Source organism: Notothenia rossii (assembly GCF_949606895.1).
Source record: "Notothenia rossii genome assembly, chromosome: 4".
Taxonomy (NCBI): domain Eukaryota; kingdom Metazoa; phylum Chordata; class Actinopteri; order Perciformes; family Nototheniidae; genus Notothenia; species Notothenia rossii.
In genome coordinates, this window is record NC_136902.1 from 92,504,243 (window position 1) to 92,529,768 (window position 25,526).

General features: G+C 39.2%; 1 protein-coding gene across 1 annotated transcript in view; it reads right to left on the minus strand.

Annotated features, from left to right (window-relative positions):
* LOC307034979 (NACHT, LRR and PYD domains-containing protein 12-like) overlaps positions 1–25,526 on the minus strand; it is a gene marked incomplete at both ends in the record, with an annotated part of 47,166 nt that overhangs the window by 12,709 nt on the left and 8,931 nt on the right. Inside the window, 3 exons of the mRNA XM_079673903.1 lie at positions 12,066–12,233; positions 13,003–13,173; positions 13,996–14,166. Coding sequence (XP_079530029.1) covers positions 12,066–12,233; positions 13,003–13,173; positions 13,996–14,166 — 510 coding nt within the window. The remainder of the gene's footprint in view (positions 1–12,065; positions 12,234–13,002; positions 13,174–13,995; positions 14,167–25,526) is intronic.

Sequence of the window (25,526 nt, forward strand, 5' to 3'; positions counted from 1 at the left end):
AGAAGCTGCTTTTTAGGAGTCACAGGTTTATTATCATGGTAGGAGACAAACTGCTACTCAATTCCCCTTTTTCACACTTGTTGTCATTGTTGCATCATAACTGCAGAACACGCTTGCTCTTTCACTTCCTATATGCAACCACACACCCCCCCCCCCCACACACACACACAAACACACACACACACACACACACACACACACACACACACACCTGCATCCTAACGGAGAATCAAACCTAATTTAATTGGTCACAGAAATGATATATAAGTGCTACGGTAGTGCAGTCCAGTTTAGAGCGGGGCAGGGATGAAGTATTGTTGAAGTCCAACCCGTAAGATAGCATCTCTCTCGTTCCCTCATTCAATTTATTTTTCGGTGAAGGAGGAAAAACTAAACGGAAGAAACAAAGACTCACAAAGAAAGTCAGGGATAGGGATGTGTTTGCATCAAATGTGTTTGCATAATAGTCTTGACATTGTATACTTTTACGGTTAGTGAATGAGAAGGGGATTAATTACATTGCATTTCAAATGTCAAGACACCAAAAGATAAAACCAAAACATGAACGTTGATGAAAAGTTGTTGTCTTAGATTAAATCATATTTCATCCCTAGTCACACTTGCAAATCAAACAATAACAGAAAGGGGTTTTTAGAACCAGGTTTCCTCCTTCTGATGGCTCACACATACATGGCATTTGCCTCGGTGTATACCGGAGCATATACAAACACAGGAAGTTGTAATATAGAAAGAAAAGTAAACAACAACAACAACTGTAAGTGTAGAAAAGGGTAAACATCAGGTAGCTTTTTATGTTGACAAATATTACGTTTTACCATTCATAATAATGCCTTCGACACAGGTTGCTTCTCTTCTCTTCACCATGACATGTCATAATGCCACATGTCAGATCGGCTGGTTTGCATAACATCAAACTGGTTCCAGCTCTTCCAGTCCGAGGAGAGTCTGACTTCCTTCCTCTCTCTCTTATGTTGTATGTCCTTGCTTCAAAGGTAGAGATCGAGGAAGGCTTTTCTCAGGAGAGGATCAACGATCTGGATCAAATCGTAGCGGGCGAAGATTTCTATCAGTGATCGTCAGTGTGGTACGATCCAGATCCAGATCCAGAGAAACACAGCAGGATGTTTAACCTCACTGTGATTCCCTTCAGGCAGAATTATTGCCTGTTCATGCTGTTACATTTCCTCTGACCTCTGACCTCTGACACTGTGACTCAGGGTCAGTTCACTCCTTTGAAAATGAGACTTTCTCTACATGTTGAGATGTCCTTCAACAAGTGGCTTAATACCAGAGGAGAGGCTTTCTATGGAAACTCAGATTGAAATTGGTTAAACAGAAAGTGCTTTGATTTTGATTTAATGTTTGATGAATGGGAGGAAACAGAAAGTGAGGTATGTTGTAGGATTTGTTTAGATTAAGCATGTTTTAACACATGTAAATGTCTGTGTTAATGCTCTCACAGCTGCTTTGGTGAGGCTGTAAGAAAAGCTGGAATATTATGAATATTTAATTAGATTGGAAAGGTGAAAGCACTCGACTGCTGCTGTAACGAGAGGAAAAAGGGAGCTGCAAAGTTAGCAAAACACGTTGATTTTTTGTCCTTTTTTAGCAAAATCAGCGATTAAATGTCAATTTTTTGCTTATTTGCATCATCAAAGCCATTCCTGGAAATATAAACAACTAATTATCATGCTACCAGACTTTACACAGGATAAATATTTATTAAAGTTCATATTTAGCTTTATTTTCCACATTTGAGAAATGCTGTTTCTCACAATCCCGATGAATAAAAGTTAAAATATTTAAAGATATCTACAGAATCAAACATTTACACATGTATACAAAGTCCCACATTAAGAGGCATCAATACAAAAGGAAAATATAACGGCACAAGAGTCAACATATACAAAAATAACAGTCACTTATAAACAGAGGACGATGAATATGTTCATAGTCTTTGTTCAGGAGATAATCAGAGCTTTGAACTCACATTTAGGAGGAAAGGTTTGAAAAAGGAGAAGCTCCAACTAAAGATAAACATTAGGTTTCAAAGTCTGTGGGAACATTTATATTTCAGAGGTTTAGTTTTGGCAGAAATACAACTTGTATTACTTCCAGCGCTGTAGAGTGCGTGTTAGCATAGCATTGATAGTGGAGAAAATACATTTTAAAGAACGATGATACCAGTTTTTCTACTTCGTTGTTGCACTGTTCACATTTCAAAAGTAGTTTGGATTCATCAAGAAGTATTAAATATTGGATAAAGATTATAATGAAACCCTTTAAAATCAGAATGAAAATACACCTTTTTTCCATTCATACATTTTAAATATATTAGTTTTTAGAAATGTTGATAATTAGCACTACAGCTAAGAGAGAAGATATAAACCTTAATTTGTATTCATTTGAATGTATAGAGGGGGAACTGAGGAGGTGATATTGGCTAAAAAGTCACTGTTTATTCAGAAATATTCAGATAATTATTCAAACAGGAGTGATTTTAATCTGTGCTCTGTAAGTTATTCTTTTAAAGGTTTTACATTTTTTAATGTACACAATCCTAGGTGTTTCAGTAATACGCTGCTGGAGGAAGATAAGAGAATATCTAGCCGTTTTTTATTTTATTGTCACATTTATTAATTAAACTTCAGCTGTTCCTGGAGGACTTAATGTATATGTATATATATATATATATATATATATATATATGTATATATATATATATATATTAGCTTATTATTCCAAGTTTGCTCACCCACAAGCACCTTGTTAAAATGTTAAAGTGATGTCAGAAAACAACATTTCTGTTCCTCAAAAACGGTTTAATTACTCCAGAAATATGACCAGTCAAAAAGGGTTGGTCGGCCATTTTGGAGAGCAATGTACGGCAACCCAAGAAGGACATTTGACACAGCTGCGTTTCACAAAGAAGAGAAAAAACACTCAAACAACCAGACGACATTAATAATAATAAACTTTATTTATATAACACCTTTCATGCTTGAAGTGCTTTTACAGAGTATGACATAAGATGACAATAACAAATGAGGAACAATAATTAAAAACAAGGTGTAACAAACAGAAAGAGTTATATCTTAAAACATGAACAGTGATACTACTAACAAATTACTATTGCCCCAAATTATAAGCCAAATTAAAAAGATTGGTCTTTAATTTACTTTAAATGTTTTGAATCTGAATGAGAGAGATGAGTTATTGTTATTACAACGTGAGTTCCAGATTATTTGAGAATAACTCCTTTTAGTGGGTTCATTACATTCTTATAATAAGTGAGACATTGATTTAACTATCAAACTGCAGAAATAAGAAACTGTAAATGTAGACAATCATTTATGGCTTTAATAATTAATATTTTAATCTTAACTGTGAATTTTCTTTCATTTTATGTCAAATTTAGAAATGTTTTAGTTTTCTGTTGAGATTCCTTGAAGAAAAGGGATTTCATTAAAACAAATCTCTGTGTGCCTTTCGTAAAAATCGGGAAGTCGTACTCCCCCCCCCCCCCCCCCCCCCCCCATATTGGACAGTTACGTACGGCAACCCAGATAGGACATTTGACGTCCAGACAGCTGCCTGAGTTGCACTCAAGTCCCCAGGAAGTGCGCCGGACTCTGAGGAACAAATTTGTACTGGCCAAACGGCGTTACTACAATCTCCGTCTCAGTCCGAGACGTCACTGGGCCCAGAAATACTTTTCCCCCTTGACTAACATGGGGAAAGAGAGGTCTGTAAATCAGCGGATGATTTGTTTTAAACTAAATAAACTACCCAGTTTGAACAATTTTATATAATATAATTGTATTTCCTTATTAGAATCATTCGGTCCTTAAAGTTGTAAAATGCACTAAAAGCCGAATCTAGATTTATTTTCTATCTCCATTCATTCTAGTGAGCCGAGAGTGGGAGCTCAGGGGGCGGGGCTTAAGGGGCTCATGCTCTGTGAGCGCACATACGTTTTTTTTTGCTCTGATAGCTAGGCATGACGGGTAATCTGTGACGTTTCGCTCTCTCAAAAGTTGGGCCATTTTATCCTCATGCGCCAATGAGCAGCTCTCATAGGATAGAGCGAGACCCCGCCTCCCACGCTGTATCCAGTTCTTATTAAACATCCATGGTTGCACTGTGCAAGAATGTGTTGGTCTGCCATAAACTTATAAACGATAAGAAATACAATTACAGAGTAATTACAAAGCTGGGAAAGACCTTTTTAGACTTGATAATTGTCATATAATACAAATACAGATGTAATAACAGAGTTTTGTTCTTGAATCAACTTTTTTTATGGAAAATATTTTATGTAATTTCCCTTTTTTTTTTTTTTACGTTTTGGCCGGACTGAAACATTTCTGATTTTAAACAAAATTAAAGAGATTCACAGTTAAGAATTATGTATAAATTATTAATGCCATAAATGATTGAATTTACTCAACCCACTAAAAGGAGTTATTCTCAAATAATTGGGAAATTACGTTGCAATAAAAATAATTAGGTTGTCGGGATTTTTGAGTTTTTTTTCTCTTCTTGGCGAAACTCCTATTTTCAGATTATAAATGTCTAAACCTTCACCCTCACACAGAAATCCTCTCTTGATCTAATTGTTATTGATTAGCTGGAATCAGAAATATTAGCCAGTTTATAATATTGTTTTTGTTTGACTTTGTATTAAAACGTGACCTTTTGAAATATTGTAAAGTACTGTAAGAGAATAGCAAAGCTTTCCAAATGCACATTAAATACGTCTTTTAACTTCAATCTTTGTGTGGTTTGTTACTAACACAATATAATGTGTGAAAAATATAAATCATTTATCAATTTGTCTTTTCTTATTTTCATTGTAAGCACATTGCTCGTGTGTAGAGACAGCTGCCATCTGATTGGAGGACTGCAGAAGTGTGTGTGTGTGTGTGTGTGTGTGTGTGTGTGTGTGTGTGTGTGTGTGTGTGTGTGTGTGTGTGTGTGTGTGTGTGTGTGTGTGTGTGTGTGTGTGTGTGTGTGTGTGTGTGTGTGTGTGTGTGTGTGTGTGTGTGTGTGTGTGTGTGTGGATTGGAAGGCGTATGTGTGTGGATTGGAAAGGGTGTACCATCATCAGCAGTACAGGGGCCACCCAGGAGACGGTGCTGGACCGTTTCTCTTCACCCTCTACCCTGCAGACTTCACCCACAACACTGCAACCTTTCCCCTGCAGAAGTTCTCTGACGACTCGCCATCGTTGGCCTCATCTCCAACGAGGACGACAGGGAGGTCAGGGACGACAGGGAGGTCTGGGAGCTGATGCAGGACTTCACACTCGGGTGCCAGAGGAACCACCTCCAGCTCAACGCAGGGAAGACCAAGGAGCTGCTGGTGGATTTCAGACGGTGCCACCACTCCCCCCGACACCAGTGAACTTTCAGGGAGCGGACATTGAGATTGTGAAATCTTACAAATACCTGGGTGTTCATCTGAACAATAAACTGGACTGGACGGATAATTCTGCTGCTCTGTACAAGAAGGGACATAGCAGACTCTTTCTGCTGAGGAGACTGAGGTCTTTCGGGGTGCAGGGGGCACTCCTTCAGACATTTCATGACTCTGTTGTGGCATCAGCCATTTTCTATGGTGTGTCCTGCTGGGGCAGCAGCATCTCGGCTGCTGACAGGAAGAGACTGAACAGACTGGTAAGGAAGCTCTGTCCTGGGGAGTCCTCTGGACACTGTGGAGGAGGTGGGAGACAGGAGATATATATATACATATATATACATATGTATATATATATACCAAAGGAAGGCCAATACGGGTAGCTGCTCTCAGGAGGGAGTCCAGGAGAAAAGAGAGAACAAAAGTAGCATTCACTCAGAATCTGTGTTACCTTCAAGACAAGGGGAAACATGTTCAGGTAACAAAACAGAGGAGTAGACTTCAACTGTCACACACGCTCCACAAGGTTTAGCCTCAGCTCAAGTTGAGCTCTCTGTAAAGATACGGGTCCAGCTCTCGGAGAGCATTGATCAGAACCCTGCTGGCTGCAGCTCCTTTATTTCGCACTGCGTCCACCACCTCTCGTGCTCCGTCATTTTGGGGTTTGGTTCTGGCTGACGTCATTTCAGATTCACTGATCACTTCAGACTCAAAGAGTTTATCCAGAAGGTCGTTCAGGACAGGTGGAGTCACTCTTTGAATGAACTCTGTCCGAACTGAGAGCAGCCTCTGGTCTGCTGGGACTCTGCTCTCTGCTGGGACTCTGCTCTCTGCTGGGACTCTGCTCTCTGCTGGGACTCTGCTCTCTGCTGGGACTCTGCTCTCTGCTGGGACTCTGCTCTCTGCTGAGACTCTGCTCTCTGCTGGGACTCTACTCTCTGTTGGGACTCTACTCTCTGCTGAGACTCTGCTCTCTGCTGAGACTCTGCTCTCTGTTGGGACTCTGCTCTCTGCTGGGACTCTGCTCTCTGCTGGGACTCTGCTCTCTGCTGGGACTCTGCTCTCTGATGGGACTCTGCCCTCTGGGACATTTCTCTGGGACAATGCATGTCTTGGACCTGGTAGATAAACAGGGAAAATACTTTAGTTAACCAACAATCACATTAAACAGATCTCTTCCAAATTCAAGTAACTCGACAATCCCAGAGGTGGATTTCTGTTCACTTAAAGTTATAATATGTAACATTTCCTCATTCAAATGTATAAAAACTCCTACACCTGTATTATTTATACTTGGTTGAGTTGTGTACATAGATTATCTCAAATGGTTCAGAGAGATTTGTAATTGTAAAGGTAACAGTACGTTTCATCACGTGTCCTGTAATGCTGTAATCCACTTAAGCATGAGAAGCTGAAGACTACAACTCCCATGATGCCACGCTGTTTCACCACCACACCACACTAGTTATTAATATAGTTTTAGAACATTACAGGTTGTGTTTAATGTCGTAATGATGCGTTGCCATGGAGTCTTAATAGAGAAGGCTATGAGATGGAGCTTTAGAGTTATCAGTCTATCACTGGGTCTGAGCTCAGGTGGAGTCTTTACCTTCCAGTGACAGGAGATAATTCCAGACTACGTTTCCACCTTGGTCCTTGAGCTTCAAATCCACTCTCTCTGTGCTCGTCGTCAGGGAAACTTGAAATGTCGGATCGTAATCCGGTCCAAAACTGGATTCAAATGTTTTACTCTGAAAACCAGAAGCAGAAGTTAAACGTTTATCTGTTTCTTTCCTGATTGTGGATCCACATGCAGATACATGTGTGTTAATGATCATTGTGTTCCTTTAGAGGAGTATCAGTGACTCACCTGAGGCTGAATGAAGAAGCCCTCAGGTTCACAGTGCACACTGTAACCTTTGTACAGTTCCAGCTCACAGTCGGTGGAGATTGTGATGTTCACAGCAGGTTTGTGTTGATCAGCAACCTTCAGTAACAAAGTAACTTTGGTTATGCTCAGATAGTCAAGACAACTTTATTTAAAGATCACATTAAACAACAACAAACATTGACGGACCCACTCCACAAAGTGATGAGATACACAATCAATCACAACATAATTATAAGTATATATTGCCTTTTTAAAGGAATATTAAAAATAGATGATTGTAATTCTTTGAGATAAGCCAGTGGTTCCCAAACTTTTTCTGTCCTTTGAAGAAGAAAAAAAAGTGCACAGTTATGGTGTAAATACAGTCAATCTACCAATTGGATCAAATATAAAAGTCAGTCGAATTATTGTTGATACTGCAAGGAGGCGTATTGTGTGAAAAGACATGTAAGATGTTGTTTAACTGCTGATATGTTTAGGATCATTTCCTCCTGTTTGTCTCTATAAAGCCCTCATGTTTCTCATCAGGGCTCTATAAATATACAACTAGGGCAGATATTTCATATGTAATGCAGCCGAACCGTGTATTACAATGCCGTTATGTGATGACTTTGAAAGAGAAAAGCAAGCACACTCGGAATAAAGTATTATTTTATTTTTAAAATATGTTTTCGGATTTCACATCTTTCAAACAACAAATCCCAGCGTGCTTTGCGGCTAAATCGAGCTGAGGATCTTGCCTCCGTCTGTTTCCGGTTTCGTATTTCGTAAGGATGTATTTTGTTGTACACACATTCCTTCACATTTCAATTTTAATTTACATTAAAGTATTTCGTGAGGCCTTCTAACATGTTTTTAAATATAACTACGGTTGTAGTTGAAGAGTTTGTAAATTAACATGAACCGAAGCTGTTGCCTGGCAACGCAATCACACAACGTCACGTCCGTTAATTCCACATCCACCTGGATTAACATTGATTTAATACATTAATGTAGCCTTTGTTTCTGCTAAAAGAGGTGTCGACCAGCTGGGGCAACAAGAAAATGTTCACAAAACCTATCAATGTTGTTTAATCAACAAGGATAATCTGGTGTTTTTGAGTTGATGAGTAGTGGAGATATCACTGTCCAATCAATTGACAGTAAGGAGAATACTTACTTCCTGGTGTACAATTCTCTGTTATCCAATGGGAATGGACGCTCACATTGCCTTTAAGGACAGCCGACACAAACTAATGCCGTGCTTCTATGAGCGTCAAATCCCGCGGCAGATGGGAATACATTGCAATCAGTTGAAAGCTATTTGCGTCCCTTTATGAAGCTGAAGGAGCCTAGGAGCGTCACAACTGCACGCCTCGGGACCCTGACCAAGCGTCGCTCCTGGACGATTATGGAGTGAGAGTGTGTTGCTCAAACATCCAATCACAGAGCTTGAGGACTATCACGGGGTTTGTCAAACATAGCGGAGAGAATACTTACTTTCGGGTGTAAAATTCTCTAAAGCAACTACTATGAGCTGCTCTGACCCTCGGTCCTGACGGACTCCAACTTGTGTTTATTAATCAAACAAATAAATAAACACAAGGATAATTATGTGTTATTGTTGAGTAAATAACAGTGTGTGGTTTAGAAAAGAATACAAAATTAGGAGGAAAAAACGGTGAAACAATACAGATTTCAGTTTTCTGAGCCCCTACTCTCCCCATAACTGACGGCAACAAAAGTCCGACATTATTCAATTAAAATAAAGAAGTAAAAACAATAAGTGTGGCTTCATATTGAGTTAGAAAAAGGTTGATAAACGCTGTGAGAATGGATCTGCGGAGAGCATTTCGCCGCGATCCCAACTCGTCTATTACCAACGTTCAGGGAGCTCTATGCAAGTCAATGGGACACCCTGCCCGTTGAAAACTGGCGCTCAAGGGGTACCCTGTACGTAATAGGGTGACGGGGAGGGGCCCTGACCGTCAGTCAACATGTGACGGGTTGGCAGTGAGAACGTGTTGGTTATAAAGCACAAAAGGCTGCTGCCCAAGCTGTAACATGTGGCTGGTAGGGATGAGATCACGTTGTCTTGGCAGTGATTCATCTCAGCAGGTCTTTCAGTTCTGTGTGATGTGTTTAACATTCATGCCATCAGTTTCCACAGACAGAAAGACATGCTGAGAGAGAATCATACAAAACCACAAAGAGCGATCTGAAGATTTACAGTTCAGATAGATCTTATTCTTCTCCCAGCACGAGAAGGTTTGAGAAGAGGAGCAGTGTGTGAGGAAACAGCTGTGGTTTAAACCAGTGTTTAGTCTGATGGTGAGCACATGGCCTTACCTCCTTCTTAGGGACGTTTTTCTGCAGCAGATGTACATCCAGTGTTTGCTCCTCTCTGCCCGGGGGTCGTAGGAACACCAGAATCTTGCCCTTTATCCGCAGAAGCAGAACCCTTTTAAAGATATCCCAGACCAGGCCAAAGAGAGAGAGGTGAGGCACCTTCACCACCACGTGAGTGCGTGTGACCTCCAGCGGCTCCAAGATGCTCAGGCCTTCATCAGTGATGTGGACGACAGACAACAGGCCGTCCAGGAGCAGCGCTGTGGAGCAAAGAGCTGGTCATCTGTTGCATTGCTGCTGAAACAGCTTCATCATATTCAATGTCACACCACTTTAGCTCAGAGCTAATGTTCATCTAATGTCATTCACTTTGGAGCCTCAGTAGGAGTTACCAGTTCATATCCTTCACCTTTTACTCTAATGGTTCATTATTGTTCCGCCCCCTGTGCTCTTTAACAATATTTGAGAGAAATGGTTATTTTGTGTATATAGAAAATGTTTTAGATCTTTGAGTTCATCTCATGAAAAATGGGAGCAAAAAAAAAAGTGTTGCATTTATATTTTTGTTCAGTGTAGTTTAATAAAGCTGCTTTATAACTCTTGAACACTAGTGAATAGTATAAAGTGCTAATCATTATATAAGTGTATTTGTTAACACTAGATGTCTTTACCATCCTCTGTCTCACTGTGTGGCAGGTGGAGCTGGCAGACGGCAGCTTCATCAGAACTCTTCACGTTGAACAGCGGCCCCGCTGCCTGCTTGCCAGCTGATTGGAGGAAGCTCTCGTCCCAAGGGACCGTCCTGTACAGAAGCTCCGCCTCCTGAGCCATGACGAACACCAGGCCAGTCGAAGCACACTGGAACTCACCTGGACCAGGACACCTGAACCTGTAGACACACAGGGGACAGGTTACTACACCAAGCCTTCACTGGCCTGTGTTCTGACTGACAGGTGTTCATCCAGCTGGAGTCTGACCTGGAGGAGGGTTTGTTGAAAGATCTGAAACACCTGATGATTACAGGAACATCACTGAAGATGTGTCCACATGCATCAGAATGTGTGAGTAAACACATTTTCATTAAATTAACAAAATCTCTAGTCCAGCGAGGATCTAGACTGGTACAAGAAAACAATCCTTCCTACACACAGAGGCATTATTTTATTTACGTCTGTTGGAAAGAGATTGGATGCAATACCTCAAGGTGAAAGACATGAAATCAAACACAATGAAATGAATATATATCTTTCATGTGTTTAAAATAATGTTTGGTCATGTTATAGGATTACCTGTATGAAGACTCAGTTGTGTGTTCAGGGGAGAAGGATTCAGGAGCCTGGATCAAACAAAGTTAGTTATTTTAATAGAAATCAAGTAAAGTTTTAGCTTCATGAAACCAAACCACAATTCCACAACATATTCAGACCAATTTGAAATATGCTAATGAGTCTGGATCATCTGAGTTCATCGTCAATTACAAACGGGATATTAACGGGTTAGCATGTCACAGCACTACCAGCCAATCACAGCACAGAATTACCAGCAAATCATAGCATAGTATTACCAGCCAATCACAGCACAGTAGTACCAGCCAATCACAGCACAGTAGTACCAGCCAATCACAGCACATTGGGGTGGGATATTGTTTAGGTTTCTAGATAAATTGCGAGCGTTAGTGCATTTAACTTGACAGCCCTAATAATTATATGTCATTCAGTGGTGAAATAAATATACTTCACTCTGTTCAACTGCTCCTCTCTCACCTTTCTGTCTGTCTTCACTTCCTGCTCCACATCGGAGTCACCTGATGGAGAGAGGTGGGGACAGAGAAACATAATAATAATTATTGTACTATAAATATATTTTAAGATCAGATTTAATGTACAATAGTTTGATGAATGGAGGATGTGGTTTCAGTACTCACAGGTCTTCTGGATCTTGGCTCTGATCGTTTCATCATCTCTGATCCTGCAGGGATGAACACAATCCAACAATTTTGGATAAAGTTTAAAATAAGTGTTTGTTCTTTGAGTCAGCTTCAGAGTCCTGACTGATCTCTAGCTTTACATCCCATCATATCTTCTCTGCAAACACTACGACTGACTGCCACAGCTCTCAGCTGCATCACAGGAAGTAACTGCTCATTAGGCTAGAAACTAAAAACATGACAGGAAACAAAACAGAAAACCTTTTCCACTCTTCTGTAAAATCCTCTATGTCTGTTAGAAAGTTGCTCACTAACTAAATGTGGATTTGCATTTTCAGCTTACAATATATATTTGATGGAAGAATGAAAGAACCTGCAGTCAGTGGGAAACATCACTGATCTGTTGAGATTCCCCAGTGAGAGAAACACCTCCCTGTGTTTGATACAATACTGCTGAACCAGCAGAGACCCCGTACTGACCTGAGAGTCTCCAGTCTGCAGTCTGGACTCTCCAGAAGATCTCTCAGCAGCTTCTCTGAATCCTGCAGATCGTTGACACTCAGGTCCAGATCTCTCAGATGGATGTTGGACTTCAGAGCTGAGGCCAGAGCAGAAGAGCTGATCTCTGACAAGCTGCAGCTCCTCAGTCTGAATAAAGAGAACATGATGTAACTTTAGAAAACAATGTTCCTGTTTGAAATAACTCCAGGTTTAATAATCTGCTCAGAGCTGAAGAAGGTCAGAAAGTGGAAACTCCAAATAGGTTAAAAACTGTAAGATACAGAAAGAGGGAAAGAGCTCTCATTCATATTAAAGACAACGTGCTTCTACTTCAATAAAACGAGGAGACTTCACATCTGAAACTCTGCTCCATCTACACTAACTCATGATGTGCAGCCAGACAAATACAAACCACAGAAACTGATTCAACTCAAGATCACAACGTTTACAAAGATCACAATTCAGGATGAATTTTAAATGTGAAGAAAAACATCCAGAATATGTATTTTAGGAACAGTGGAGTCATCAAATCACAGCATCTTCAGAGTGAACTATTCAGTCAGTATCAGCATCATGTAGCTTCAGGAACATGTTGGAAACAGCAACCACTGAACATACTTGTTAGTGTTGGATCGTTTTAATATAACTATTTAATTATTGTATTTGATATCATTAGTTAAAATCATGATGGAGAATACAAGATGAATTTCAGCTGTTTAAAAGGTTCAGAGTGAATTCTGCAGTGAAGGTTTTTTGTTGTTATATTTAAATGTAAAGATCAACATTGCATTATGCAACTCTAGCATTAAGAGGCTCAGTGAGGATCAGAGTGATATCAGCCTGATGTCTGCAGCTCAGAGTCAACACAACTCTCACATATTCATCTCAGCACACAAGTTCAAGATGGAGAACTGACCTGAGAGTCTCCAGTCTGCAGTCTGGACTCTCCAGAAGATCTCTCAGCAGCTCCACTCCTGAATCCTTCAGAGCGTTGAGACTCAGGTCCAGATCTCTCAGATGGATGTTGGACTTCAGAGCTGAGGCCAGAGCAGAACAGCTGATCTCTGACAAACTGCAGCTCCTCAGTCTGAATAAAGAAAACATGATGAGGATAAAAATCAGTTTATAATCCAGTCAGATGTTCAGGTTTATTAAGTGTAGCTCAACATTCCTGTTTCCTAATCAATTAGCTTTTCCCTGAATTACAGTGACTGTCTTTCTGTTATTGTGGATCATCATAATATCAGCCTTCTGTTCATTATCTGTGAAAACTTTGAAATCAATGGGAAGCAAGAAAAACATGTATGCTTCAGAGATCAATGTGAAACTAATATTAGTTCAGATGAACTTCTTTATTCAGATGTGACCATTTACTAAAGACAAAATACATTTACTTGAACAACTAACAGTGGATATCTAACATATATATTTGAAGAAACAGTCAACTTTTATGACTCCAGACTAAATGTAGTACAAGAAAAATAAGAATATGAACAAAAGGACTGTGGCAGTGGGGTGTGGTTAGAGCGCCGGCTGCTGGAGGGATGGGGCTGGCTCCAGACAGCTGGACAAGGATCAGGTAACCAGGTGAACAGTAAAGCATGTCAGTAACCTGGTTCTTGTCTCTTGTTCTGGGTCCTGGGGGCAGAAGGACTTGCCCCAAGAAAGCCTGTCACTGGCAGCAGTGTTCTGTCTGTTTCCTAAAGTATGGATGTATTGTTTGCAAGCTGTGGCCAGTCAATAAAGCTTTCTTTTAGGCAAGCCTTCCTCTCCTTCTGTCCTTTTTAACTGGGTGAGCAGGAAAACCCTCACAACGACATACACACATGTATGGTTGTTCAAGCATTAGGTTCAACTGTTAATGAAACACATGAGATTTCCAGCAGTAACAGAGAGTCAGTGAACTGACCTGAGAGTCTCCAGTCTGCAGTCTGGACTCTCCAGAAGATCTCTCAGCAGCTCCACTCCTGAATCCTGCAGAGCGTTGAGACTCAGGTCCAGATCTCTCAGATGGATGTTGGACTTCAGAGCTGAGGCCAGAGCAGAACAGCTGATCTCTGACAACCTGCAGCCAATCAGTCTGAATGAAGAGAACATGATGTAACTTTAGAAAACAATGTTCCTGTTTGAAATAATTCCAGGTTTAATAATCTGCTCAGAGCTGAAGAAGGTCAGAAAGTGGAAACTCCAAACAGGTTAAAAACTGTAAGATACAGAAAGAGGGAAAGAGCTCTCATTCATATTAAAGACAACGTGCTTCTACTTCAATAAAACGAGGAGACTTCACATCTGAACCTCTGCTCCATCTACACTAACTCATGATGTGCAGCCAGACAAATACAAACCACAGAAACTGATTCAACTCAAGATCACAATGTTTACAAAGATCACAATTCAGGATGAATTTTAAATGTGAAGAAAAACCTCCAGAATATGTATTTTAGGAACAGTGGAGTCATCAAATCACAGCATCTTCAGAGTGAACTATTCAGTCAGTATCAGCATCGAGTAGCTTCAGGAACATGTTGGAAACAGCAACCACTGAACATACTTGTTAGTGTTGGATCGTTTTAATATAACTATTTAATTATTGTATTTGATATCATTAGTTAAAATCATGATGGAGAATACAAGATGAATTTCAGCTGTTTAAAAGGTTCAGAGTGAATTCTGCAGTGAAGGTTTTTGTTGTTATATTTAAATGTAAAGATCAACATTGCATTATGCAACTCTAGCATTAAGAGGCTCAGTGAGGATCAGAGTGATATCAGCCTGATGTCTGAAGCTCAGAGTCAACACAACTCTCACATATTCATCTCAGCACACAAGTTCAAGATGGAGAACTGACCCGAGAGTCTCCAGTATGCAGTCTGGACTCTCCAGAAGATCTCTCAGCAGCTCCACTCCTGAATCCTTCAGAGCATTGAGACTCAGGTCCAGATCTCTCAGATGGATGTTGGACTTCAGAGCTGAGATCAGAGCAGCACAGCTGATCTCTGACAACCTGCAGTTCCTCAGTCTAAAGAAAGAAATCATGATGAGGATAAAAATCAGTTTATAATCCAATCAGATGTTCAGGTTTATTAAGTGTAGCTCAACATTCCTGTGTCCTAATCAATGAGCTTTCCCCTGAATTAAAGTGACTGTCTTTCTGTTATTGTGGATCATCATAATATCAGCCTTCTGTTCATTATCTGTGAAAACTTTGAAATCAATGGGAAGCAAGAAAAACATGTATGCTTCAGAGATCAATGTAAAACTAATATTAGTTCAGATGAACTTCTTTATTCAGATGTGACCATTTACTAAAGACAACACACATTTACTTGAACAACTAGCAGTGGATATCTAACATATACATTTGAAGAAACAGTCAACTTTTATGATTGCAGACTAAATGTAGTACAAGAAAAATAAGAATATGAACAAAAGGACTGTGGCAGTGGGGTGTGGTTAGAGCGCCGGCTGCTGGAGGGATGGGGCTGGCTCCAGACAGCTGGACAAGGATCAGGTAACCAGGTGAACAGTAAAGCATGTCAGTAACCTGGTTCTTGTCTCTTGGTCTGGGTCCTGGGGGCAGAAGGACTTGCCCCAAGAAAGCCTGTCACTGGTAGCAGTGTTCTGTTTGTTTCCTAATAATTATACAATTAATTATACAATACAGCGACAATATAGACAATGACAACACAACTAGTATTTCCGGCCGTCAGGAAAAATATCCAGAGAATGTACCATTCCATCACTGGTCATATCTCAGATATATTTTCAAAATATGAAAACAATGGCAACCACAGAGCTTGAAAGATATTTCCATGATTACATTTTTCCAAAGTCATTTTCTCCAGAGGTAAAAAATATGTTATCTGATCAATGAAAAGTTTAAATGTTGGAGGACGTTCATTCTTCCAGAGTAAAAGTATACATTTCTTGGCAAAATATATTATTGTGATTAGTATTGTATAATGTTTGGGGTTCAGTTTACAGTTTGTCATTTAACAGGAAAAAACATGGATTTTGGCTCATTTCGATGCCTAAAACGGCTTTTGTGAGCGCATGAATCGAATCCCAGAAATGTTTCAAGAGATCACAGTCCCAAAACAGATGCATAAATGTTCCTTCTTTTACTTTACATCTCGGACATTTTGGAGAGTTTTCTTTGGAAATGTTATGCATCTTTATGGGTGTGAGGTAACATTTGTTGAGAAATGTAAAGTTTGCTTCTTTGATTTTATTGCTTGTGAATGGAAAATGTGTTCTTTCACAGATATTCAGCCATGTAGTTTCATCTATCTGTATCCCTAAGTCCTTTTCCCAGATCTTTTTTAAGGTTGGAAAGGATGACTGAACTCTTTTAGAAAAAACTGCATTAAATTCTCTAATTTTACCTTTGATTGTGCTCGATGACATCAATATCTCCTCCTCTTCCAACAATCCCGATCTCAATTTATTGCTTTTAATAATTGATTGGATCGCGTTCCTAATTTGCAGGTATCTGAAAAAATCCTTATTTGAAATGTCATATTCTGCTCTTAAATGATTAAATGATTTCAATGTTATATCTTTGTGAAACAAATGTTTCAATTGCTTTAGACCTGATTTCCTCCATTTGTTTATATTGATTCACAACAAATATTTACTAAGATCAGGATTGTTCAAAATAGGAGAAAAGATTGAAATACCTGAGTTAACATGAACTTTCTTTGTCCAGTCCCTCCAGGCTAAAAGTGTATTGACCACTGTAAAACATTTGGCCATATTTTTCACCTTATTGAAGTCTTTAACGAATATAAGAGTTTCCACTGGCAACGGGTCAAAGACACTGGCTTCTATCTGAACCCATAGTGAATCCTTTCTTCCCAGAAACCAAGATGGTACATTTCTTAATTGAGCTGACCAGAAGTAGTGTTGAAAGTTGGGAAGACCAAGACCCCCCATGGTTTATGGTTTCATAAGAGTAATTAACTTGATTCTTGGTTTTTTATTACACCAGATCAATTTTGAGATGTGTCTATTGAGAGATTTAAAATAATCAGCGGATAAATAGCGTGGTAACATTTGAAAAAGAAAAATACATCTCGGTAGAATATTCATTTTTATGACATTGATTCTTCCTAGCAGTGATATTGGTAATGTGGACCATTTGGATAAATCCTGTTTGAATTTGTCAATGAGCGGATTGTAATTCTCTTTAAACAGATTATCCAGGTGTGGTGTTATATTTATTCCTGAGTATTTAAAGCCACCTGGTGACAAATTAAAAGAACAAGACTTTTCCAAATTTGCTGTTGGCGTCATATGTAAGAAACAAGCATTTGATTTCTTAAAATTAATTGTATATCCTGAGTATCTTCCAAATTGCTCTATCGTGTCGTGCAGATGTGGCACTGAATTGTCTGGGTCTGTTAAGTAAAGAATGATATCGTCAGCATACAGAGAAATGTTGTGTTCATCGTTAATCTTCACTCCTTTAATACTTATGTTGTCTCGCACACATGACGCCAGTGGTTCAATTACAATTGCAAAAAGCAAAGGTGACAGTGGACACCCCTGTCTTGTCCCCCTTGTTAGTGAAAACAAATCTGAAGAACTGCAGTTAGTGATAACCGCTGCTTTAGGATTTTTATAAATTGATTTGACCCACTCTATGAATCGAGAGCCCATATTTAATCTGTTCAAGATAGAAAAAATAAAATTCCACTCAACCCTGTCAGAAGCCTTCTCTGCATCTAAAGAAAGAAGCAGAGATGGCTTCTGACAGGTGTCCAAATGGTTTACAATATTCAAAAGTCTCCTTATATTATCAGAAGAATATCTGCCCTTGACAAAACCTGTTTGATCAGGACTAATTAGTTTAGGTAAAATAATTTCCAGTCGTTTTGCTAATAATTTGGTGATAATCTTATAATCATGATCCAAGAGGCTTATACAGATGTAGCGATTCATTTCAGACAGTTTGAAACGCGAGGGCCGTGATTGGTACTCCCTCGCTCAAGGGAAAACCTCCAGCTTGACTTGAGACCGCCCCCGTGATAGATAAATGTAATTATAATGAAGCCAGCTGCAATGGATCATTGATCCACCAGGGGGTGCAGTGGGGTTCCACACTGGAGCTCATGTGAAATAAAGTCAGATACAGTATGCTGGATGTACAGCGGAACTTTGTTAAGATCCATATGTCACGTATATCATACTACTGTGCTAAATAAGAGACATGTAATCATTTACAAAACATCACCATGTTGTTATTTAACAAAATAATTTTGTTATTCGAAAAAAACGAACGGGAGGAAATGCAGCCCGGCTCTCGATTTTTAATCCTAATTTAATCATCATCTTCACCACGATCATTTATGTTTATGTTCGCCGAATTGACATGAAATCACTGACACATATGAATATACTGTATTCAAGTTCATTAAAACGTTATTAACGTGCCTAAACTCAGTAATTCACCAAAAATATGTATATTTTAATGGAGCTTCGTCGGCAGATCAGGATCCCAAAGTGTAGCGGAGGGATCCTCATCTGGATGAAGGGTGTTATTTTCCCCATAAAGAACAAGTCGCTGCAAATTATCCCGTTTATTACATGGCCACATTCTCAACAAAGTAACGACATGACTCCCAATATTAATTGAAATGCTTTTATGGATTTAGAAAATGTTTTTATTGATTTAAAAAATAGTTGTATATATTGATTTAAATTGACATGCATCCGCTAAGAAAAATAGTCCGTTGTTACAGTTTTTTAAACAGTTTGAATGAAACGCCAGCTCTCAGCTGTGTATTTACACAGCTAATGGCCCATCAACCACAGCTCTCTCCCCCCCTCCCCCCCTGATCTTTCTTCTCCAGCAGCTAGATTAACAGTAGGTTACTCTGAGTGACCATAGACTGTATGTGACAAGTTTACAGTTAGTGACGTAACACCATAAAAGCTGGTGGGTTGAAAGCAATACGGGAGGTAAAAATAACTACAATAATTGTGATTTATTTTATTGTGGCTTTTATGTTTTTAGGTATAAAATGTTATGTAATTCAGGCTTATAGTTCACCCTTCTCTAAAAGCCTTCAACAATGACAATTTTCGTTGTAATTTAATAAATCCTTCCAACACACATTGTAAAAAATAGCCTACTGTAAGTTAAGAAATCATTTCAATATGTACATCTTCTGATGTAACAACAATAACATTATACATAGTAACATAGCTGAACATGGTATTGCACATTTAGCTTTGAGTGTTACTGACCTGAGATGTTTTTATTACATGAATTAAGGTGACTGGCTTTTTAACATACAGGGATGCAAACTCATCAGGTATGAAAAAGGTGACAAGGATCCGAGCCCCCGGCTCCCCCACCCCACGGAATGACAGAGGATTTTAGCAGTCAGAACAACTAAAGCAGCAGTGTTAATAATAACAGAAACGCCAAAGAGTCACATAATAGACATATATAAAAGCATTTATTTTAAATTGTGGAGCAGTCAGTTTATAATTTTGGCAGCACTATTGAGCATTTTGAAAATGTATTTTCAGGCCTCTGTGCAAGGCTTAAGTCTTTTTATCTTTATAGCCACTGGTGTAAAGTAACTAAGTTCATAAACTCAACAAGCACTATACTTGGGCACAATTTTGAGATACTTGTACTTTATTTAAGTATTTAAATGTTTTGCTACTTTGTTCTTCTACTCCACTACAGTTCAGAGGTACATGGTGTACTTTGACTCCACTACATGTATTTAATACCTTTAGTTACTTCACAGATGTGGATGAATGATGTGAAATATAATCAAGTGTTGAATCAGACTTTAGTTCCACCTGGAGTAAATCCACAAGCTACCCTGCAGTATACAAAGTCATTCAAACTAGCTGCACCTTTACCAGCTTTGAGAACACTTTCATGATCAATCATTATAAAACATATCATATATATTATTCTGAAATGGACCAATCTGCACAATGACTACTTTTACTGTCGCTACTTTCACTATATATTGATGATAATACTTTTCTACTTTTACTTGAGGAACATTTTGAATACAGGACTTTTACTGTAACAGAGTATTCCTACACTCTGGTACTTCTACTTTAACTCAAGTACAAGATCTGAGTACTTCTACTTTTACTCCAGTACCAGATCTGAGTACTTCTACTTTTACTCTAGTACAAGATCTGTGTGCTTCTACTTTTACTCAAGAACAAGATCTGAGTACTTCTACTTTTACTCAAGTACACGATCTGAGTACTTCTACTTTTACTCAAGTACAAGACCTGAGTGCTTCTACTTTTACTCAAGTACAAGATTTGAGTACTTCTACTTTTACTCAAGTACAAGACCTGAGTACTTCTACTTTTACTCAAGTACAAGATCTGAGTACTTCTACTTTTACTCAAGTACAATATATATACTTATACCACCTCTGTTTATAGCCTATGAAAAAAACTATTAGAAATAGAAGGCTAAAGCTAACGTTAGCAGATAGTGACAATGTATGCTAGCTAGCTAGCTCAACAATTCCTTAAATAATATTGCCACAGAAAAACTTTTCAGTTCACATCACGCTCTGCCGCTCCGACAGGGAGCTCTGCTCTGAACACCTGAACAGCCCGTTCTAACAGCTGTTCACCAGCGGTCCAGTCTGTGCCACAGTGACTCCGGACGCACAGTTAATATTAACAAACGCACCCGTAGGTAATGTAGCTGCTGAAGCTAGACCATCATCTCGGAGCAGCAGAGCCTTATTATACATCATGAGCAGAGCCGACAGGCAGGAAGACTCGAGCACACAACTCGTACTTCATTATAATATATAAAAAAGAACACCATGCGTGTCATGATGGCACATAACAGCTCACGGCCGCAGATTACTCCGGGTCCCAGCCCCCCCCATACCCCAAAAATATTTGTATTGCAGATCTACATGAATCACACAAACGACTTATTTTGGATTCAAAACGGCGAATTTCGCCGAAAGGTGACAAGTTTGCATCACTGAACATAGACAGAGCACAACTGAAACATAACATCTGAAACGATGTAACAACATAATACACTTTTTGGGGATGCTTGGGATGTGAGGAGTGAGGGACACGGCTTAGAACGGGCGTGTCGCCTGGCAGGACAGGAGAATGTGTGCACCAGTCCGCCTTGATCTATGAATTCATGTCCGTGTCACTCACTGCTGCCCACAGCTGTTTCATAGAAGGACATTCCTTCACTTCATGAAAGTGTTTTAACCACACACACCTCTACACACACATGACGGGTGTTATTTTCCCCATAAGGAACAAGTCGCTGCAAATTATCCTGCTTATTACACGGCCAAATTCTCAACAAAGTAACGACATGACTCCCAATATTAATTGAAATGCTTTTATGGATTTAGAAAATGTATTTTATTGAATAGTTGTATGTATTGATTTAAAAAATAGTTGTATGTATTGATTTAAATTGACATGCATCCGCTAAGAAAAATAGTCCGTTGTTACAGTTTTTTAAACAGTCTGAATGAAACGGCAGCTCTCAGCTGTGTATTTACACAACTAATGGCCCATCAACCACAGCTCTCTCCCCCCCTCCCCCCCTGATCTTTCTTCTCCAGCAGCTAAATTAACGGTAGGTTACTCTGAGTGACAAGCTTACAGTTAGACACAACACTGTCATTGCAAGTGACCCTCAGTTAGTTGACTTTTATGTTCAACTGCTAAATTCGTTACTGATAAAAAAGGGCTTCTACTGTACCTAATTACCTTAACACTAGAACCGCCAGAGGTTTTTGTATAGGCCTACCTAAACCCGTCAAATCCCGCTATTAGAATGCAGTTTTTAACAACATAGGGTGCTACATAACACACTTTCAGGAAAAGTCACGGACTGGGAGACTTTAATATTTTATTGAAAAAAAGTTACATTGCACACACACAACACACATCACACAAATTGACCCGATTGGCGGTTCTAGTGAAATAAACTTGCTAATTAATGAAACCAGTTCAATACGCATTATTCTTATTCTTATCATTCTTTATGAGCGCAGAAATAGTCTTAAAATCAGATCTGTTTTTTAAATTAAATCTGACGGCAGGCAGTTAGCTCTGATCACCTATGACAAATGCGCCACACCTAATCGCTGGCCATTCAGCCACAGACACTTTTCGAAATGGAGGGGAGCGGGAGCTCCCCTGAAGGCTGACTTTGAGATAAATATTAATAATAATAATAAATCATACAGTATGTGTCCGAAAGGGAGCAGGAGGAAGCAAACACAAAAATATACAAAAAATATACTGCATATTAAAGCAAACGATTGTAAAGGTTAAAGTATGAGCATAACAAATAAAGAAGTGTAATGTAAACATTTACATAATAATTATGATTATTTAATATATAAAGACTATATATTATTGAATTACAAGATTAGATATACTTTAGTTGATCTAAAATATTGATGTGTTCAAATGCTCTTCAAAACACAACTGAAAGTCCATGAAACTTGTCTTTCTGTATTTGTGAATGAAGCGCCATCTCCTGGTTAAAACCTGAAATTGAAAATCTGGCAACGCCCTCTTGGAAAATAGTGCGAGGGCTTAAAATTCCTCTATACTGGTCTTTGGCAGGTCGTAGGCAGGAAGCTGTAAGCTGGAGTCTGAAATGAAGTGCTACATCTGTAGGCCTAAATGAAGAACAATTCAAGGGGTCTTTCCCTTCTTTATGTAGTACAGTAATATATGCAAGATTCATTGATTGAGGAAGTGTTCTTTTGTGAGAGAAGTTGTTAAGCATTGACATAAGTATAGGTTGAAGTTCAGTCAGAAGCCATCTGGCCCTGGGCTTTTATTTATAGGCATAGATTTAATTGCAGCCAAAACTTCTACTTCTGTAATTGATGAGTTTAGAGACTCTTGGACTAAATCAGATAATGTATGTAAATTAATGTTATGGAGCTAATTGTCCAGTTCATCTTGTGAGTAATCAGATTGAGATTTGTATAATTTGTTATAAAATTCATAAAAAGTCTGGTTAATCTGTTTTGGGTGGAAGGTTATCTTGTTGTCTTTCAGACGAATTGCCTTTATAGCCCTTTCTGCTTGCTCCTTCTTTAATTGATAGGCAAGTAGTTTACTTGGTTTATTGCCGAATTCATAATTATTTTGTCTGATAAGATTCATTTGTGTTATGATTTCATTTGTTAAGTCAATATTTAATTTAGCTCTGGCTTTGTTTAATTGTTTCCAGTTTTCATCTGTTGATGGAGATTTATGAAGTACTTCACATCTGTTTACTTCTCTTTCAAGTTCTTGTCTGAGCCTAATTTTTTCACGTTTTTTTAAAAGATGTGTATGAGATAATAAGTCCTCTTAAAGTAGCTTTCGCAGCTTCCAAAATAATATTCGGATCTATAGAGGGGTTATTGTTTTCTTTTATATAGTACCTTATCCACATTCGCATTTTTTATTTTAATTTTTCGTCTCTAAGTAAGGAGTTATCAAATTTCCAGCGCCTGGATACAAATTCTCCACTCTCCAAGTGAATAGTTAAATGAACTCTTACATGATCTGAAATATTAATGGAATCAATTTTACATTCTTTTACCCTATGCATGTATTTTGAGGGAATACAAAAATAATCTATTCTAGAATAAGAGTTGTGGACATTTGAAAAGAAAGTGTAATCTTTGACATCTTGATTTAATTGACGCCATACGTCAATAAGGCCACATTCTGCAAAAAGCCCCTGAAGGACCTTTGAGGATTTAAGATGGTGGCTCTTGGACTGGTTAGATTGATCTAATGTAGGGTTAAGAGTGCAGTTAAAGTGGCCGCCCATCAGTCCTAATCCTTTACTATTTTCATTGAAGAGCAGCACCATGTCAGACATGAACATTGGTTCATCTATATTGGGAGCATAGATATTTAAAAAGTTGATTGGGGTTCCAAAAATAGTACCAACAACCAAAACAAACCGACCATTTGGGTCCGTAACACATTTTTCTAATTCAAATGGGCAAGTTTTGTTTATCACAATAGCTGTCCCTCTACTATGGGTTTTATATGATGAGAAATACACCTGACCTATCCAATCTCTTTTCAATTTAAGATGTTCAGTATCTGAGAGAAAGGTTTCTTGTAAGAACACCACATCAGCTTTGTCTTTTTTAAGAATAGTTAGTACTTTATTCCGTTTTATGGGATTTCCCAAGCCTTTAATTTTCCAATAATATAATTCATGTTTTGCATGCTGACTGCTGCATGTCTGTGGGATTATATTTAATACGTTGTATATTTTGGCCCCATACACAAAAGGGATTGTCACTGCTTTTATTATTTACCATTAAAACTAATGTAACACAAACGCAAAACACAAAAATAAAACAATATAACATCCCACCCAAACCAGGGTCTTCTAACCCTGGCAATTCATCTACCCAATTGATTGTAGCCCAGAGAGAAACAAGCGTCAGAGAAATGTGCATCTCAGATCTAACGAAATGTCCTCTTTGTGTTGGCAACTTGGAGCTCCCATCCTCAGTTCCCATTGAAAATAAATAAATGTCTTCCTAATTCTCCTCCTTAACGGGGGACGGGTATATAGAAATCCGCATCCCAAATGTCATCATGGTATGTTCCATTCGATCATTTACATGTCAAACAATATATTGAGGATAAGCAAACCCTCTGAACATGCCTTTTTCGAGGAATACTTTGATCACCAGATCGAACTCCTTGCACTTTCGGGGTACCTCTAATAATAATAATAAGAAATGGGATTTATATAGCGCTTTTCTAGACCCAAAGACGCTTTACATTATGAGTCAGGTCGACAAACAAAACAAGAACAAAAAGAAAAAGAAAAACAAAACAAAAACAGAAAAGCAGTCAGGAGGATGTTGGTTCAGGGGGGAGGGGCGGGTTTAAGGATAAGCAGAGTTGAAGAGGTGGGTTTTGAGACGGGACTGGAACAGGGTGAGGGAATCAGACTCACGGAGGTCTTGGGGGAGGGAGTTCCAGAACTTCGGGGCTGCCACAGAGAAGGCTCTGTCCCCGAAGCTCCGGAGTTTGGCCTTGGGGATTGAGAGCAAACCGGCTGAGGTGGATCTGAGGGACTGGGGTGGTTGGTAGAGGATGAGGAGGTCAGTGAGGTAGGGGGGGGGGGCAGATGGTGGAGGGCTTTATAGGTGAGGACCAGGAGTTTGTAGTGAATGCGGTGTGAGACGGGAAGCCAGTGGAGTTCTTTGAGGACCGGGGTGATGTGATGCCATGATTTGGTGTGGGTGAGGAGTCTGGCGGCTGCGTTCTGGACACGCTGGAGTCTGTTGAGGGATGTTGTGCTGATGCCGAAGAGGAGTGAGTTGCAATAGTTTAGGCGGGAGGAGATGAAGGCGTGAATGAGTCGCTCAGCTGCGGGGCGGGTGAGAGAGGGACGGAGTTTGGCGATAT